Source organism: Anneissia japonica, unplaced genomic scaffold (assembly GCF_011630105.1).
Source record: "Anneissia japonica isolate Jap-2015-1 unplaced genomic scaffold, ASM1163010v1 scaffold2320_len370340_cov150, whole genome shotgun sequence".
Classification (NCBI taxonomy): domain Eukaryota; kingdom Metazoa; phylum Echinodermata; class Crinoidea; order Comatulida; family Comatulidae; genus Anneissia; species Anneissia japonica.
Genome location: NW_022705529.1, coordinates 215,528 through 217,213, shown reverse-complemented (window position 1 = coordinate 217,213; position 1,686 = coordinate 215,528). Strand labels below are relative to the sequence as shown.

The 1,686-nt window shown below is 35.3% G+C and overlaps 1 protein-coding gene across 1 annotated transcript in view; it reads left to right on the top strand.

Moving 5' to 3' along the window:
* Positions 1–427: 427 nt before the first annotated feature.
* The window catches only part of LOC117105618 (cubilin-like), a 24,540-nt gene continuing 23,281 nt past the window's right edge, over positions 428–1,686 (top strand). The window contains exon 1 of the mRNA XM_033246794.1: positions 428–732. Within this exon, the coding sequence (XP_033102685.1) occupies positions 691–732 (42 nt within the window). The 5' untranslated portion in view covers positions 428–690. The remainder of the gene's footprint in view (positions 733–1,686) is intronic.

Below are 1,686 nucleotides of genomic sequence, written 5' to 3'. Positions count from 1 at the left end.
CTTTGGCAAACCCCGTAAGCACACAAACATATGTCTATAGGCCTACGTCAGGCAGTTAAAAATGGCCCTTCAAAATTTAATCACCTCAAGATCTTTGGTCAAGGAACATTGTGTCAAAGGCCCGGTCCAAGTTTGAGAAGGCCCGGTCCAATTTTGAGAATTTTCCGATAAAAATGGTGGACTGTAGGCTGTTCACAGACACACCCACACAAAACAACACAGACAGAAAAATAAATAAACAGGAGCGTCAGTACCTCCTCCAACTTCGAAGGTGGAGGTAATAAACAGGGGCGAACTTCGTTGGCGGAGGTAATAAACAGGGGCGAAAACATAACCACTTTGGCGGAGGAAATAATTTCAAGAGGTGTTCCGTATTTGCATAAGTTAATACATTTGCATATTTTCAAGGGAGAAACTATTTTTAACTGCGGATGTGTTCTAAAATAGTTACATATCAATTATTTATTTAGTAATGTATTTCATTAAATATAGTTCTTTACAAACTTTATTTTAAAATTAAAACTTTTATACTATTTTGCTATTATTTGGGATGCAATCATCGCTTACAATATAGGCTGACTGTTGGAAAAATAATACCGACTTGCATAAATGGTTTATTTTCTGTTAATCAAAGAAACCTGTTGAATGCAGTTATTTGTTCATTCGCCATCAGCCACTGCCTAAGTGATTATGGGAGGTTGTGATATCCGATTCTTGCTGCTCATTACATTGGTTAGTATTTTGATAACATAATCTTGTATCATGTTTTTGAAGTCATTATATTAAGTAGCTAGTTAGGCAGATAATTTAAAAACTCTAAAATAAGCACCGCTCTAAAATTAGCACCACACTGAACGTGTTTTTTTTTTTTTGTTTGTTTGCTATATTAAGCCGCTGTCGATGCATAGTGGCGCTAAAAAGAAAGACTATAGTCCTACGTCATATATGTGCACATGTTACCATAACACTTGCAAAATATCTGTCTAAATACCTTTATAACATGCACATTAGAGCGCATACCTTGAATAGGCGCTGCACCGAAGCCTCCAGATTTTGTAAGCCTAAACGTCGGTATATATTAAGCTGTCGTAGGCCTATACGTAAAGCCGGGTACTCACTGCGTCGTACGACGCAGCGAGCGTTAGACTACGCGAATCCGCATGCTGACTCAGTGCAGTGTGACCACTGGGAAAAATAAAAATTCCCAAGATTCAGTCTAAAAAATCCTAAAATTGCTTAAAAATTCCAAGATTCGCAAAATATTAGTATATATACATGAAACTTATTTTAAAAACTCAATTTTATAGCTTTTCCAACGAATTCCCATGTATACTGTACTGTATAACGAAACAGTGTCTGGATTTCGAGACCAACTAGTTCGTTTTAATTCAACTGTGTATAATTGTTTAAAGTTGGGAAGGGGGTGGTCGGTGGTGGTAGGGAATGTCTTATCTGAATTAAAATCATATACATAAAAAATGACATAGCAATTGTCTTTATTTGTATTACACAGAAAATATTGCAGTAGCAAAAATAATACTTTATTAGAAAAAAGGAGTTGATTTTTAGAACTTCTTTTTTTCGGGAGGTGTAAGGTGGTAGGCATAAGAGTAAAGTATATTTGATGAATTTTATTGCACTTTTGTCAAATTAAAACATAATTAAAGCATTTGCAAAGTATCAAAC